This window comes from Thunnus albacares, chromosome 5 (assembly GCF_914725855.1).
Source record: "Thunnus albacares chromosome 5, fThuAlb1.1, whole genome shotgun sequence".
NCBI lineage: Eukaryota > Metazoa > Chordata > Actinopteri > Scombriformes > Scombridae > Thunnus > Thunnus albacares.
This window is the reverse complement of record NC_058110.1, coordinates 36,847,427-36,862,426: the sequence shown is the minus strand read 5'-3', so window position 1 is coordinate 36,862,426 and position 15,000 is coordinate 36,847,427. Positions and strand designations below refer to the sequence as shown.

At 46.0% G+C, this 15,000-nt stretch overlaps 2 protein-coding genes across 3 annotated transcripts in view; both read right to left on the bottom strand.

The window, feature by feature from the left end:
* tafazzin (tafazzin, phospholipid-lysophospholipid transacylase) overlaps positions 1 to 139 on the bottom strand; it is a 17,965-nt gene extending 17,826 nt beyond the window's left edge. The window contains exon 1 of one of the 2 annotated variants that reach the window (XM_044351259.1): positions 1 to 139. This exon is cut by the window's left edge and continues 57 nt beyond it. The gene's annotated coding sequence lies outside the window, so the exon portion shown is untranslated. The other variant, XM_044351258.1, reaches the window with a different exon arrangement.
* A 1,258-nt stretch (positions 140 to 1,397) lies between these two features.
* si:dkey-150i13.2 (mitochondrial carnitine/acylcarnitine carrier protein) overlaps positions 1,398 to 15,000 on the bottom strand; it is a 15,720-nt gene continuing 2,117 nt past the window's right edge. The window contains exons 5-9 of the mRNA XM_044351512.1: positions 14,634 to 14,751; positions 14,482 to 14,554; positions 14,272 to 14,381; positions 1,911 to 2,032; positions 1,398 to 1,829 (exon numbers count right to left, since the gene is read on the bottom strand). Coding sequence (XP_044207447.1) covers positions 1,767 to 1,829; positions 1,911 to 2,032; positions 14,272 to 14,381; positions 14,482 to 14,554; positions 14,634 to 14,751 — 486 coding nt within the window. The 3' untranslated portion in view covers positions 1,398 to 1,766. The remainder of the gene's footprint in view (positions 1,830 to 1,910; positions 2,033 to 14,271; positions 14,382 to 14,481; positions 14,555 to 14,633; positions 14,752 to 15,000) is intronic.

The window sequence follows — 15,000 nt, the reverse complement described above, 5'->3', positions numbered from 1 at the left end:
TTGTGGGAGTTGCAGTTTTGTGAGAACGGCGACTTTTAACGCGATAATGCGGAAGACAGATGAAATAAAGCGCGCGCTGTTTGGTTTTTACTTTATTTCCTCACGTTCAGGATCCATAAATAACAATAACAGGCGTCATGTTACGTCACGTCGTGTTAAATGCAGTCTGCAGCTCACTTCCGCAGGAAACACTGACCTCTGGGTAACGGATGCTGTGAAGTAGGTCAAAGGTCAAGCACCTGTAACGTGTTGAATATTAATAATAAAGTACAATTAGAGGAAATAAATCCAGTAAACATGTTTTTGTTGAATATTCAGTTCTTTCATAGTTTTTACTGTAAATATCCGACTGAAGGTTAACAACAGTTTCTTCTGTTTTTAAGTCGTCCGACATGGTTCCACAGTTAGAAACAAAGGAGGCAGTGAAACATTTACTTTCTTGTCTTTTTTGTTTTATGAACTATTTAAACAACTGTATTTATTTAATTTCCTGTCATTAGTTCATTTGGCAGACTGAGGTTAGAGCTCTGACACTGAGGTTCAATCTGAACGGCAGCAGATCCAGAAAAAGCAGCAACGTTCAGTTTAACGTGACACAAAGCTGCAGGAGCTTCACGTCACATATAAATACTTAATATAAGTCGATAGAGGAGCGTCATCACTAATGAAAAGGCTGCATCTGCATATTAATGGCTGCATTTATATATTTGTGTTGTCCTGCTTCTTCACTACTGCAAAGATCTTATTTTTACTGCAAACACATGAACTGCATGTTTTAAAGCTACCAGCTAATCACAGTTTCCACTCGACAAAATGTTTTCCTTGAAATAAACCAGATTATGAGAGAAACTTGATCAGTATCAGTAAAAATGAAAGATGCAGCATCATAAAGCTCTTTGACAGTCTTGTAGTAGATCTTGACAATACATTTTGTTTTTTTATGACTATTTCAAATACCTGATCTCCATTTGGCATCAAATGTCCACATTTTCTTCTTCTCCCCTCCTTCATCTTCTTTTTTATCCTCAGTCTTCCTCCTTTGCTCCAGTTATGGACTTTTAACAACTTACAGACAAATCCAGTTTGTATCCTCAGTGGATTCTGCTGCATACTGCGGTTTTATTACACGTCATGATGTCATGATGTGGTGTTCATGGGAAATGTAGGATTAGGACGAGGATAGTTTCTGCAGCCTGCTTCAACAGATGCAGTAACATTTACAGTTTACAGCTGCGGACCATCAACCTGTCCAGATGTTCAACCACCTGTTTCCCTCCACGTGAACACTGTGCGTTAGTGTTTGTATAAGAACATGTCAGGTTATTGTGCTTCAGTGCTTATTACACAGTAAGCTGATGCTCCTGTAGGTGAAAGTAAAGGACAGACGACACAGACGGTTCATATAAAACAATTTATTCAAACACTTCATTCACAAAGCTTAAACATGTTGACCTGAGGATCAATAATTCTGACTGTTGGCAGAGTTTTAAAGCATCACAAACAGTTTCTTTATAAACACAAGTGAGAAGATGAATGAATACACCATATCCAAGAAATCATACATCAAAAATGTGCGTTTACGTTTCATCCCTGCTCACAAAAAGTGAATGAAAATATTGATCCAAAGGGATGAATTTTTAAAATTGACTTATAACATGAAATGTAAAATTACATATAAAGAGTAAAACAGTTGAGCATCCTGAGAAGTGACACAGCAGGTCAGAGGAGGCTGCTGGTTCAGACTGGAGACCTCTGATGGACATGTTTTACCAGCCGGGTGCGATCCAGTTCAGTCCCTTTACCGCCACCTCAAACCCCAAGAAACAGGCCTGAGAGAGAGAACGACACATTTCAGCGAATAAATAAAAGACAGAAACAGACGAGCAGCAAACGACAGACTAAAGTTTTACCGCGTTGGCAGGAAACGCTCGCAGGAACACAGCGTTGAATCCCTTATAAAGGCCTGCAGGTCCTTCCTCTCTGAGCAGCGTCCGCAGCACGTCCACCAGACCTGCGTACTTCCCATCTGAAGCTACACACACAATATGTATATATATACACATATATATATATATATATATATATATATATATATATATATATATATATATATATATACATACACACATATATATAAACATATATATAAACACACACACAATATATATATATATATATATATATATATATATATATATATATATATATATATATATATATATATATATACATATATATAAACACACACACACATATATATATAAACATATATATAAACACACACACACATATATATATGTGTGTGTGTGTTTATATATATACATATATAAACACACACACACATTATATATCATGTAGACCCTGTGTAGAGCTTGTGTAGAACTTGTGTAGAGCTTGTGTAGAACTTGTGTAGAGCCTGTGTACAGCTTGTGTAGAACTTGTGTAGAGCTTGTGTAGAGCCTGTATAGAGCCTGTGTAGAGCTTGTGTAGAGCTTGTGTAGAGCTTGTGTAGAGCCTGTATAGAGCCTGTGTAGAGCCTGTGTAGAGCCTGTGTAGAGCTTGTGTAGAACTCGTGTAGAGCTTGTGTAGAGCTTGTGTAGAGCCTGTGTACAGCTTGTGTAGAACTTGTGTAGAGCTTGTGTAGAGCCTGTATAGAGCCTGTGTAGAGCTTGTGTAGAGCTTGTGTAGAGCTTGTGTAGAGCCTGTATAGAGCCTGTGTAGAGCCTGTGTGGAGCCTGTGTGGAGCCTGTGTGGAGCCTGTGTAGAGCTTGTGTAGAACTTGTGTAGAGCCTGTGTAGAGCTTGTGTAGAGCCTGTGTAGAGCTTGTGTAGAGCCTGTATACAGCTTGTGTAGAGCCTGTGTAGAGCCTGTGTAGAGCCTGTATACAGCTTGTGTAGAGCCTGTGTAGAGCCTGTGTAGAGCTTGTGTAGAGCTTGTGTAGAACTTGTGTAGAGCCTGTGTAGAGCTTGTGTAGAGCCTGTGTAGAGCTTGTGTAGAGCTTGTGTAGAGCCTGTGTAGAGCTTGTGTAGAGCTTGTGTAGAGCCTGTGTAGAGCCTGTGTAGAGCTTGTGTAGAGCTTGTGTAGAGCCTGTGTAGAGCCTGTGTAGAGCCTGTATACAGCTTGTGTAGAGCCTGTGTAGAGCTTGTGTAGAGCCTGTGTAGAGCCTGTGTAGAGCTTGTGTAGAGCTTGTGTAGAACTTGTGTAGAGCCTGTGTAGAGCTTGTGTAGAGCTTGTGTAGAGCCTGTGTAGAGCCTGTGTAGAGCTTGTGTAGAGCTTGTGTAGAACTTGTGTAGAGCTTGTGTAGAGCTTGTGTAGAACTTGTGTAGAGCCTGTGTAGAGCTTGTGTAGAGCTTGTGTAGAGCCTGTGTAGAGCTTGTGTAGAGCCTGTGTAGAACTTGTGTAGAGCCTGTGTAGAGCTTGTGTAGAGCTTGTGTAGAACTTGTGTAGAGCCTGTGTAGAGCTTGTGTAGAGCCTGTGTAGAGCCTGTGTAGAGCCTGTGTAGAGCTTGTGTAGAGCTTGTGTAGAACTTGTGTAGAGCCTGTGTAGAGCTTGTGTAGAACTTGTGTAGAGCTTGTGTAGAGCCTGTGTAGAGCCTGTGTAGAGCTTGTGTAGAGCTTGTGTAGAGCCTGTGTAGAGCTTGTGTAGAACTTGTGTAGAGCCTGTGTAGAGCTTGTGTAGAGCCTGTGTAGAGCCTGTGTAGAGCTTGTGTAGAGCTTGTGTAGAACTTGTGTAGAGCCTGTGTAGAGCTTGTGTAGAGCCTGTGTAGAGCTTGTGTAGAGCTTGTGTAGAGCCTGTGTAGAGCTTGTGTAGAGCTTGTGTAGAGCTTGTGTAGAGCCTGTGTAGAGCCTGTGTAGAGCTTGTGTAGAGCTTGTGTAGAGCTTGTGTAGAGCCTGTGTAGAGCTTGTGTAGAGCTTGTGTAGAGCCTGTGTAGAGCCTGTGTAGAGCCTGTGTAGAGCTTGTGTAGAGCCTGTGTAGAGCTTGTGTAGAGCCTGTGTAGAGCTTGTGTAGAGCTTGTGTAGAGCCTGTGTAGAGCCTGTGTAGAGCCTGTATACAGCTTGTGTAGAGCCTGTGTAGAGCTTGTGTAGAGCCTGTGTAGAGCCTGTGTAGAGCTTGTGTAGAGCTTGTGTAGAGCCTGTGTAGAGCCTGTGTAGAGCTTGTGTAGAGCTTGTGTAGAGCCTGTGTAGAGCCTGTGTAGAGCTTGTGTAGAGCTTGTGTAGAACTTGTGTAGAGCTTGTGTAGAGCCTGTGTAGAGCTTGTGTAGAGCTTGTGTAGAACTTGTGTAGAGCCTGTGTAGAGCCTGTGTAGAGCTTGTGTAGAGCCTGTGTAGAGCTTGTGTAGAGCCTGTGTAGAACTTGTGTAGAGCCTGTGTAGAGCTTGTGTAGAGCTTGTGTAGAGCCTGTGTAGAGCTTGTGTAGAGCCTGTGTAGAACTTGTGTAGAGCTTGTGTAGAGCTTGTGTAGAGCCTGTGTAGAGCCTGTGTAGAGCTTGTGTAGAGCTTGTGTAGAGCCTGTGTAGAGCCTGTGTAGAGCCTGTATACAGCTTGTGTAGAGCTTGTGTAGAGCCTGTGTAGAGCTTGTGTAGAGCCTGTGTAGAGCCTGTGTAGAGCTTGTGTAGAGCTTGTGTAGAACTTGTGTAGAGCCTGTGTAGAACTTGTGTAGAGCCTGTGTAGAGCCTGTGTAGAGCCTGTGTAGAGCCTGTGTGGAGCCTGTGTAGAGCTTGTGTAGAACTTGTGTAGAGCCTGTGTAGAGCTTGTGTAGAGCTTGTGTAGAACTTGTGTAGAGCTTGTGTAGAGCCTGTGTAGAGCTTGTGTAGAGCCTGTGTAGAGCCTGTGTAGAGCTTGTGTAGAGCTTGTGTAGAGCTTGTGTAGAGCCTGTGTAGAGCCTGTGTACAGCTTGTGTAGAACTTGTGTAGAACTTGTGTAGAGCCTGTGTAGAGCTTGTGTAGAGCCTGTGTACAGCTTGTGTAGAACTTGTGTAGAACTTGTGTAGAGCCTGTGTAGAGCTTGTGTAGAGCCTGTATACAGCTTGTGTAGAACTTGTGTAGAACTTGTGTAGAGCCTGTGTAGAGCCTGTGTAGAGCCTGTGTAGAACTTGTGTAGAACTTGTGTAGAGCCTGTGTAGAGCTTGTGTAGAGCTTGTGTAGAACTTGTGTAGAACTTGTGTAGAGCCTGTGTAGAGCCTGTGTGGAGCCTGTGTAGAGCTTGTGTAGAACTTGTGTAGAGCCTGTGTAGAGCTTGTGTAGAGCTTGTGTAGAACTTGTGTAGAGCTTGTGTAGAGCCTGTGTAGAGCTTGTGTAGAGCCTGTGTAGAGCCTGTGTAGAGCTTGTGTAGAGCTTGTGTAGAGCCTGTGTAGAGCTTGTGTAGAGCCTGTGTAGAGCCTGTGTAGAGCTTGTGTAGAGCTTGTGTAGAACTTGTGTAGAGCTTGTGTAGAACTTGTGTAGAGCCTGTGTAGAGCCTGTGTAGAGCTTGTGTAGAGCTTGTGTAGAACTTGTGTAGAGCCTGTGTAGAGCCTGTGTAGAGCCTGTGTAGAGCTTGTGTAGAACCTGTGTAGAGCTTGTGTAGAACTTGTGTAGAGCCTGTGTAGAGCTTGTGTAGAGCCTGTGTAGAGCCTGTGTAGAGCCTGTGTAGAGCTTGTGTAGAGCTTGTGTAGAACTTGTGTAGAGCCTGTGTAGAGCTTGTGTAGAACTTGTGTAGAGCTTGTGTAGAGCCTGTGTAGAGCCTGTGTAGAGCTTGTGTAGAGCTTGTGTAGAGCCTGTGTAGAGCTTGTGTAGAACTTGTGTAGAGCCTGTGTAGAGCTTGTGTAGAGCCTGTGTAGAGCCTGTGTAGAGCCTGTGTAGAGCTTGTGTAGAGCTTGTGTAGAACTTGTGTAGAGCCTGTGTAGAGCTTGTGTAGAGCCTGTGTAGAGCTTGTGTAGAGCTTGTGTAGAGCCTGTGTAGAGCTTGTGTAGAGCTTGTGTAGAGCTTGTGTAGAGCCTGTGTAGAGCCTGTGTAGAGCTTGTGTAGAGCTTGTGTAGAGCTTGTGTAGAGCCTGTGTAGAGCTTGTGTAGAGCTTGTGTAGAGCCTGTGTAGAGCCTGTGTAGAGCCTGTGTAGAGCTTGTGTAGAGCCTGTGTAGAGCTTGTGTAGAGCCTGTGTAGAGCTTGTGTAGAGCTTGTGTAGAGCCTGTGTAGAGCCTGTGTAGAGCCTGTATACAGCTTGTGTAGAGCCTGTGTAGAGCTTGTGTAGAGCCTGTGTAGAGCCTGTGTAGAGCTTGTGTAGAGCTTGTGTAGAGCCTGTGTAGAGCCTGTGTAGAGCTTGTGTAGAGCTTGTGTAGAGCCTGTGTAGAGCCTGTGTAGAGCTTGTGTAGAGCTTGTGTAGAACTTGTGTAGAGCTTGTGTAGAGCCTGTGTAGAGCTTGTGTAGAGCTTGTGTAGAACTTGTGTAGAGCCTGTGTAGAGCCTGTGTAGAGCTTGTGTAGAGCCTGTGTAGAGCTTGTGTAGAGCCTGTGTAGAACTTGTGTAGAGCCTGTGTAGAGCTTGTGTAGAGCTTGTGTAGAGCCTGTGTAGAGCTTGTGTAGAGCCTGTGTAGAACTTGTGTAGAGCTTGTGTAGAGCTTGTGTAGAGCCTGTGTAGAGCCTGTGTAGAGCTTGTGTAGAGCTTGTGTAGAGCCTGTGTAGAGCCTGTGTAGAGCCTGTATACAGCTTGTGTAGAGCTTGTGTAGAGCCTGTGTAGAGCTTGTGTAGAGCCTGTGTAGAGCCTGTGTAGAGCTTGTGTAGAGCTTGTGTAGAACTTGTGTAGAGCCTGTGTAGAACTTGTGTAGAGCCTGTGTAGAGCCTGTGTAGAGCCTGTGTAGAGCCTGTGTAGAGCCTGTGTAGAGCTTGTGTAGAACTTGTGTAGAGCCTGTGTAGAGCTTGTGTAGAGCTTGTGTAGAACTTGTGTAGAGCTTGTGTAGAGCCTGTGTAGAGCTTGTGTAGAGCCTGTGTAGAGCCTGTGTAGAGCTTGTGTAGAGCTTGTGTAGAGCTTGTGTAGAGCCTGTGTAGAGCCTGTGTAGAGCTTGTGTAGAACTTGTGTAGAACTTGTGTAGAGCCTGTGTAGAGCTTGTGTAGAGCCTGTGTACAGCTTGTGTAGAACTTGTGTAGAACTTGTGTAGAGCCTGTGTAGAGCTTGTGTAGAGCCTGTATACAGCTTGTGTAGAACTTGTGTAGAACTTGTGTAGAGCCTGTGTAGAGCCTGTGTAGAGCCTGTGTAGAACTTGTGTAGAACTTGTGTAGAGCCTGTGTAGAGCTTGTGTAGAGCTTGTGTAGAACTTGTGTAGAACTTGTGTAGAGCCTGTGTAGAGCCTGTGTGGAGCCTGTGTAGAGCTTGTGTAGAACTTGTGTAGAGCCTGTGTAGAGCTTGTGTAGAGCTTGTGTAGAACTTGTGTAGAGCTTGTGTAGAGCCTGTGTAGAGCTTTGTAGAGCCTGTGTAGAGCCTGTGTAGAGCTTGTGTAGAGCTTGTGTAGAGCTTGTGTAGAGCCTGTGTAGAGCTTGTGTAGAGCCTGTGTAGAGCCTGTGTACAGCTTGTGTAGAACTTGTGTAGAACTTGTGTAGAGCCTGTGTAGAGCTTGTGTAGAGCTTGTGTAGAACTTGTGTAGAGCCTGTGTAGAGCCTGTGTGGAGCCTGTGTAGAGCTTGTGTAGAACTTGTGTAGAGCCTGTGTAGAGCTTGTGTAGAGCTTGTGTAGAACTTGTGTAGAGCTTGTGTAGAGCCTGTGTAGAGCTTGTGTAGAGCCTGTGTAGAGCCTGTGTAGAGCTTGTGTAGAGCTTGTGTAGAGCTTGTGTAGAGCCTGTGTAGAGCTTGTGTAGAGCCTGTGTAGAGCCTGTGTACAGCTTGTGTAGAACTTGTGTAGAACTTGTGTAGAGCCTGTGTAGAGCTTGTGTAGAGCCTGTATACAGCTTGTGTAGAACTTGTGTAGAACTTGTGTAGAGCTTGTGTAGAGCCTGTGTACAGCTTGTTTAGAGCTTGTGTAGAGCCTGTGTAGAGCTTGTGTAGAACTTGTGTAGAGCTTGTGTAGAACTTGTGTAGAGCCTGTGTAGAGCCTGTGTAGAGCTTGTGTAGAGCCTGTGTAGAGCCTGTGTAGAGCTTGTGTAGAGCTTGTGTAGAGCTTGTGTAGAGCCTGTGTAGAGCTTGTGTAGAGCTTGTGTAGAACTTGTGTAGAGCCTGTGTAGAGCTTGTGTAGAACTTGTGTAGAGACTGTATACAGCTTGTTTAGAGCTTGTGTAGAGCTCGTGTAGAACTCGTGTAGAGCTTGTGTAGAGCTTGTGTAGAGCCTGTGTAGAGCTTGTGTAGAGCTTGCGTAGAACTTGTGTAGAGCCTGTGTAGAGCTTGTGTAGAACTTGTGTAGAGACTGTATACAGCTTGTTTAGAGCTTGTGTAGAGCTCGTGTAGAACTCGTGTAGAGCTTGTGTAGAGCTTGTGTAGAGCCTGTGTAGAGCTTGTGTAGAGCTTGTGTAGAGCCTGTGTAGAGCCTGTATACAGCTTGTGTAGAGCCTGTGTAGAGCCTGTGTAGAGCTTGTGTAGAGCTTGTGTAGAGCTTGTGTAGAGCTTGTGTAGAGCCTGTGTAGAGCTTGTGTACAGCTTGTGTAGAGCTTGTGTAGAGCCTGTGTAGAACTTGTGTAGAGCCTGTGTAGAGCTTGTGTACAGCTTGTGTAGAGCTTGTGTAGAGCCTGTGTAGAGCCTGTGTAGAGCCTGTGTACAGCTTGTGTACAGCTTGTGTAGAGCTTGTGTAGAGCTTGTGTAGAGCCTGTGTAGAGCCTGTGTAGAGCCTGTGTAGAGCTTGTGTACAGCTTGTGTAGAGCTTGTGTAGAGCCTGTGTAGAACTTGTGTAGAGCCTGTGTACAGCTTGTGTACAGCTTGTGTAGAGCTTGTGTAGAGCCTGTGTACAGCTTGTGTAGAGCCTGTGTAGAGCCTGTGTACAGCTTGTGTAGAGCTTGTGTACAGCTTGTGTAGAGCTTGTGTAGAACTTGTGTAGAGCCTGTGTAGAGCTTGTGTAGAGCCTGTGTAGAGCCTGTGTAGAGCCTGTGTAGAGCTTGTGTAGAGCTTGTGTAGAACTTGTGTAGAGCCTGTGTAGAGCTTGTGTAGAACTTGTGTAGAGCTTGTGTAGAGCCTGTGTAGAGCCTGTGTAGAGCTTGTGTAGAGCTTGTGTAGAGCCTGTGTAGAGCTTGTGTAGAACTTGTGTAGAGCCTGTGTAGAGCTTGTGTAGAGCCTGTGTAGAGCCTGTGTAGAGCCTGTGTAGAGCTTGTGTAGAGCTTGTGTAGAACTTGTGTAGAGCCTGTGTAGAGCTTGTGTAGAGCCTGTGTAGAGCTTGTGTAGAGCTTGTGTAGAGCCTGTGTAGAGCTTGTGTAGAGCTTGTGTAGAGCTTGTGTAGAGCCTGTGTAGAGCCTGTGTAGAGCTTGTGTAGAGCTTGTGTAGAGCTTGTGTAGAGCCTGTGTAGAGCTTGTGTAGAGCTTGTGTAGAGCCTGTGTAGAGCCTGTGTAGAGCCTGTGTAGAGCTTGTGTAGAGCCTGTGTAGAGCTTGTGTAGAGCCTGTGTAGAGCTTGTGTAGAGCTTGTGTAGAGCCTGTGTAGAGCCTGTGTAGAGCCTGTATACAGCTTGTGTAGAGCCTGTGTAGAGCTTGTGTAGAGCCTGTGTAGAGCCTGTGTAGAGCTTGTGTAGAGCTTGTGTAGAACTTGTGTAGAGCCTGTGTAGAGCTTGTGTAGAGCTTGTGTAGAGCCTGTGTAGAGCCTGTGTAGAGCTTGTGTAGAGCTTGTGTAGAACTTGTGTAGAGCTTGTGTAGAGCCTGTGTAGAGCTTGTGTAGAGCTTGTGTAGAACTTGTGTAGAGCCTGTGTAGAGCCTGTGTAGAGCTTGTGTAGAGCCTGTGTAGAGCTTGTGTAGAGCCTGTGTAGAACTTGTGTAGAGCCTGTGTAGAGCTTGTGTAGAGCTTGTGTAGAGCCTGTGTAGAGCTTGTGTAGAGCCTGTGTAGAACTTGTGTAGAGCTTGTGTAGAGCTTGTGTAGAGCCTGTGTAGAGCCTGTGTAGAGCTTGTGTAGAGCTTGTGTAGAGCCTGTGTAGAGCCTGTGTAGAGCCTGTATACAGCTTGTGTAGAGCTTGTGTAGAGCCTGTGTAGAGCTTGTGTAGAGCCTGTGTAGAGCCTGTGTAGAGCTTGTGTAGAGCTTGTGTAGAACTTGTGTAGAGCCTGTGTAGAACTTGTGTAGAGCCTGTGTAGAGCCTGTGTAGAGCCTGTGTGGAGCCTGTGTAGAGCTTGTGTAGAACTTGTGTAGAGCCTGTGTAGAGCTTGTGTAGAGCTTGTGTAGAACTTGTGTAGAGCTTGTGTAGAGCCTGTGTAGAGCTTGTGTAGAGCCTGTGTAGAGCCTGTGTAGAGCTTGTGTAGAGCTTGTGTAGAGCTTGTGTAGAGCCTGTGTAGAGCCTGTGTACAGCTTGTGTAGAACTTGTGTAGAACTTGTGTAGAGCCTGTGTAGAGCTTGTGTAGAGCCTGTGTACAGCTTGTGTAGAACTTGTGTAGAACTTGTGTAGAGCCTGTGTAGAGCCTGTGTAGAGCCTGTGTAGAACTTGTGTAGAACTTGTGTAGAGCCTGTGTAGAGCTTGTGTAGAGCCTGTATACAGCTTGTGTAGAACTTGTGTAGAACTTGTGTAGAGCCTGTGTAGAGCCTGTGTAGAGCCTGTGTAGAACTTGTGTAGAACTTGTGTAGAGCCTGTGTAGAGCTTGTGTAGAGCTTGTGTAGAACTTGTGTAGAACTTGTGTAGAGCCTGTGTAGAGCCTGTGTGGAGCCTGTGTAGAGCTTGTGTAGAACTTGTGTAGAGCCTGTGTAGAGCTTGTGTAGAGCTTGTGTAGAACTTGTGTAGAGCTTGTGTAGAGCCTGTGTAGAGCTTGTGTAGAGCCTGTGTAGAGCCTGTGTAGAGCTTGTGTAGAGCTTGTGTAGAGCTTGTGTAGAGCCTGTGTAGAGCTTGTGTAGAGCCTGTGTAGAGCCTGTGTACAGCTTGTGTAGAACTTGTGTAGAACTTGTGTAGAGCCTGTGTAGAGCTTGTGTAGAGCTTGTGTAGAACTTGTGTAGAGCCTGTGTAGAGCCTGTGTGGAGCCTGTGTAGAGCTTGTGTAGAACTTGTGTAGAGCCTGTGTAGAGCTTGTGTAGAGCTTGTGTAGAACTTGTGTAGAGCTTGTGTAGAGCCTGTGTAGAGCTTGTGTAGAGCCTGTGTAGAGCCTGTGTAGAGCTTGTGTAGAGCTTGTGTAGAGCTTGTGTAGAGCCTGTGTAGAGCTTGTGTAGAGCCTGTGTAGAGCCTGTGTAGAGCTTGTGTAGAACTTGTGTAGAACTTGTGTAGAGCCTGTGTAGAGCTTGTGTAGAGCCTGTATACAGCTTGTGTAGAACTTGTGTAGAACTTGTGTAGAGCTTGTGTAGAGCCTGTGTACAGCTTGTTTAGAGCTTGTGTAGAGCCTGTGTAGAGCTTGTGTAGAACTTGTGTAGAGCTTGTGTAGAACTTGTGTAGAGCCTGTGTAGAGCCTGTGTAGAGCTTGTGTAGAGCCTGTGTAGAGCCTGTGTAGAGCTTGTGTAGAGCTTGTGTAGAGCTTGTGTAGAGCCTGTGTAGAGCTTGTGTAGAGCTTGTGTAGAACTTGTGTAGAGCCTGTGTAGAGCTTGTGTAGAACTTGTGTAGAGACTGTATACAGCTTGTTTAGAGCTTGTGTAGAGCTCGTGTAGAACTCGTGTAGAGCTTGTGTAGAGCTTGTGTAGAGCCTGTGTAGAGCTTGTGTAGAGCTTGCGTAGAACTTGTGTAGAGCCTGTGTAGAGCTTGTGTAGAACTTGTGTAGAGACTGTATACAGCTTGTTTAGAGCTTGTGTAGAGCTCGTGTAGAACTCGTGTAGAGCTTGTGTAGAGCTTGTGTAGAGCCTGTGTAGAGCTTGTGTAGAGCTTGTGTAGAGCCTGTGTAGAGCCTGTATACAGCTTGTGTAGAGCCTGTGTAGAGCCTGTGTAGAGCTTGTGTAGAGCTTGTGTAGAGCTTGTGTAGAGCTTGTGTAGAGCCTGTGTAGAGCTTGTGTACAGCTTGTGTAGAGCTTGTGTAGAGCCTGTGTAGAACTTGTGTAGAGCCTGTGTAGAGCTTGTGTACAGCTTGTGTAGAGCTTGTGTAGAACTCGTGTAGAGCTTGTGTAGAGCTTGTGTAGAGCTTGTGTAGAGCCTGTGTAGAGCCTGTGTAGAGCCTGTATACAGCTTGTGTAGAGCCTGTGTAGAGCCTGTGTAGAGCTTGTGTAGAGCTTGTGTAGAGCTTGTGTAGAGCTTGTGTAGAGCCTGTGTAGAGCTTGTGTACAGCTTGTGTAGAGCTTGTGTAGAGCCTGTGTAGAGCCTGTGTAGAGCCTGTGTACAGCTTGTGTACAGCTTGTGTAGAGCTTGTGTAGAGCTTGTGTAGAGCCTGTGTAGAGCCTGTGTAGAGCCTGTGTAGAGCTTGTGTACAGCTTGTGTAGAGCTTGTGTAGAGCCTGTGTAGAACTTGTGTAGAGCCTGTGTACAGCTTGTGTACAGCTTGTGTAGAGCTTGTGTAGAGCCTGTGTACAGCTTGTGTAGAGCCTGTGTAGAGCCTGTGTACAGCTTGTGTAGAGCTTGTGTACAGCTTGTGTAGAGCTTGTGTAGAGCCTGTGTAGAGCCTGTGTAGAGCCTGTATACAGCTTGTGTAGAGCCTGTGTAGAGCTTGTGTAGAGCTTGTGTACAGCTTGTGTAGAGCCTGTGTAGAGCCTGTGTAGAGCCTGTGTAGAGCCTGTGTAGAGCCTGTGTAGAGCTTGTGTACAGCTTGTGTAGAGCTTGTGTAGAGCCTGTATACAGCTTGTGTAGAGCCTGTGTAGAGCTTGTGTAGAGCTTGTGTACAGCTTGTGTAGAGCCTGTGTAGAGCCTGTGTAGAGCCTGTGTAGAGCTTGTGTACAGCTTGTGTAGAGCCTGTGTAGAGCCTGTGTAGAGCCTGTGTAGAGCTTGTGTACAGCTTGTGTAGAGCTTGTGTAGAGCCTGTGTAGAGCCTGTGTAGAGCCTGTGTAGAGCTTGTGTAGAGCTTGTGTACAGCTTGTGTAGAGCCTGTGTAGAGCCTGTGTAGAGCTTGTGTAGAGCTTGTGTACAGCTTGTGTAGAGCCTGTGTAGAGCCTGTGTAGAGCCTGTGTAGAGCTTGTGTACAGCTTGTGTAGAGCCTGTGTAGAGCTTGTGTACAGCTTGTGTAGAGCCTGTGTAGAGCTTGTGTAGAGCTTGTGTACAGCTTGTGTAGAGCCTGTGTAGAGCCTGTGTAGAGCCTGTGTAGAGCTTGTGTAGAGCCTATGTAGAGCATGTGTAGAGCCTGTGTAGAGCTTGTGTAGAACTTGTGTAGAGACTGTATACAGCTTGTTTAGAGCTTGTGTAGAGCTCGTGTAGAACTCGTGTAGAGCTTGTGTAGAGCCTGTGTAGAGCCTGTATACAGCTTGTGTAGAGCTTGTGTAGAGCCTGTATACAGCTTGTGTAGAGCCTGTGTAGAGCCTGTGTAGAGCTTGTGTAGAGCTTGTGTAGAGCCTGTGTAGAGCCTGTGTACAGCTTGTGTAGAGCCTGTGTACAGCTTGTGTAGAGCTTGTGTAGAGCTTGTGTAGAGCTTGTGTACAGCTTGTGTAGAGCTTGTGTAGAGCCTGTGTAGAGCTTGTGTAGAGCTTGTGTACAGCTTGTGTAGAGCCTGTGTAGAGCCTGTGTAGAGCCTGTGTAGAGCTTGTGTACAGCTTGTGTAGAGCCTGTGTAGAGCTTGTGTACAGCTTGTGTAGAGCCTGTGTAGAGCTTGTGTAGAGCTTGTGTACAGCTTGTGTAGAGCCTGTGTAGAGCCTGTGTAGAGCCTGTGTAGAGCTTGTGTAGAGCCTATGTAGAGCATGTGTAGAGCCTGTGTAGAGCTTGTGTAGAACTTGTGTAGAGACTGTATACAGCTTGTTTAGAGCTTGTGTAGAGCTCGTGTAGAACTCGTGTAGAGCTTGTGTAGAGCCTGTGTAGAGCCTGTATACAGCTTGTGTAGAGCTTGTGTAGAGCCTGTATACAGCTTGTGTAGAGCCTGTGTAGAGCCTGTGTAGAGCTTGTGTAGAGCTTGTGTAGAGCCTGTGTAGAGCCTGTGTACAGCTTGTGTAGAGCCTGTGTACAGCTTGTGTAGAGCTTGTGTAGAGCTTGTGTAGAGCCTGTGTACAGCTTGTGTAGAGCCTGTGTAGAGCCTTTGTAGAGCTTGTGTACAGCTTGTGTAGAGCCTGTGTAGAGCCTGTGTAGAGCTTGTGTAGAGCTGTACGGTATCACCTCTCACCTGTCTGAAAGTTGGATTTGAGGACATCAGGTGGAAGAGCGATCATCCAGTTCAGGATCCCTGCAACACCTCCAGCCAGGAGGATGTTGGGAGTGCTGAGCTGAGAAACGCTGACATACAGATGCACAGAAAACCACACATGAGGTTTACAGCATTTAGAAGCACCTTTATAACTCTATAAACATCTCCACTGTTACCATGGTGACTCACCTTTGACCCTCAGGAGTCAGGAAGTGTTTGAGGTATTCATATGTCAGGAAGTAGAGACCAGTAGAAGGCACATCTGAGACAGAGAGAGCAAACATGAGGCTGTAAAGTCAACAAACACACAGAGTTCACAGTGCAGGTGTCAGGTGTTTCACCTCTGATGAGCGTGAGTACGGTCCCTCTGTAGACGCTGCGGAGGCCCTGCTCCCTGTACAGCTGGATCGCACAGTCCAGCGGACCTGCATACTTTGATTGTCCGCTGCTTGCCTGCACCTGAAACACAACTTCCTGTTTATGACTCACAGATGCAACAAGCTTGTTAACCTGGCAGCTACATTTGCACATTAGGTTGCAGATAGTAACGTTACACATTACACTTGCATCTGTTGCTGAGTGTGTGTTGGATAGATCATAACATATCTGTGTGTGTGTGTGTGTGTGTGTGTGTGTGTGTGTGAAACATACAGTAGATTACAGTTTCTTCTGATTGGTTCAACACTGAGTCACATGTTGAACTTTACC